Source organism: Penaeus monodon, chromosome 31 (genome assembly GCF_015228065.2).
Source record: "Penaeus monodon isolate SGIC_2016 chromosome 31, NSTDA_Pmon_1, whole genome shotgun sequence".
Taxonomy (NCBI): Eukaryota; Metazoa; Arthropoda; class Malacostraca; order Decapoda; family Penaeidae; genus Penaeus; species Penaeus monodon.
The window spans coordinates 24305840-24306578 of record NC_051416.1 but is presented as its reverse complement, the minus strand read 5'-3'; the positions used below and the strand labels follow the sequence as shown (position 1 = coordinate 24306578).

Below are 739 nucleotides of genomic sequence, written 5' to 3'. Positions count from 1 at the left end.
GACTTATATTACAAGTTACAGAAAGGTCAAATGAAGTTAAAGTCACTTCTCTCTCTTGGAAAAGCGAGAAACTTTGAGTTAAAAGGGGAATCCGTTTATATTTCCGGGTTGTGTTCTTGGCGGTAAAGAGAAACGGTTTGGGTTAAACGGAGAATATGTTTTATTCCGGGTTGTGTTCATGAGATTTTTTTTTCTCACAACGGTTTGTTTGATTATGATTATAAATTTTATACCTGTAGCTATAAATTTTATGAAGATGATTATGGATATTAGTAAATATTACCACTAATGATTTACTTTACTACAGAAAAGAGGTGTTTATGATCACAATCAAAACCTATTTGAACCAATCCTTCAACCAACATCAATATAACCCCAATAACACCCGCTAACAACCAAAACAGGCCGCCACATACATAATAGAAAAAAATCAACACACAAAACACCTAAAGAAAAATGAACGAACTACACCTATTCAAAAAAGTCATCATACCATAAAAACGACTTAAAAGGGGAAAAAAAATTAACAAATTCGTTTTCTCTCACACAGGTGTCCCGCGTTTCGACTTGGCTGTACCTTTTCGCAACAGTACTCGGCTTGTTACCAACCCAGATCTTGAATTGCTATCTGGGGACGACTGTGAGGAGCTTGGACGAGGTGGTTTCTGATTCTTCTTCTGCCACTGCTACAGGATGGATTGTATTCGCGGCGCAGGTAATAGAGGGGGGGATTTTTTTA

The 739-nt window shown here is 37.1% G+C and overlaps 1 protein-coding gene across 1 annotated transcript in view; it reads left to right on the top strand.

The window, feature by feature from the left end:
- Nucleotides 1-739, top strand: part of LOC119593124 (transmembrane protein 64-like) — a gene marked incomplete in the record, with an annotated part of 46170 nt that overhangs the window by 35044 nt on the left and 10387 nt on the right. Inside the window, 1 exon segment of the mRNA XM_037942090.1 lies at nucleotides 551-715. Within this exon segment, the coding sequence (XP_037798018.1) occupies nucleotides 551-715 (165 nt within the window).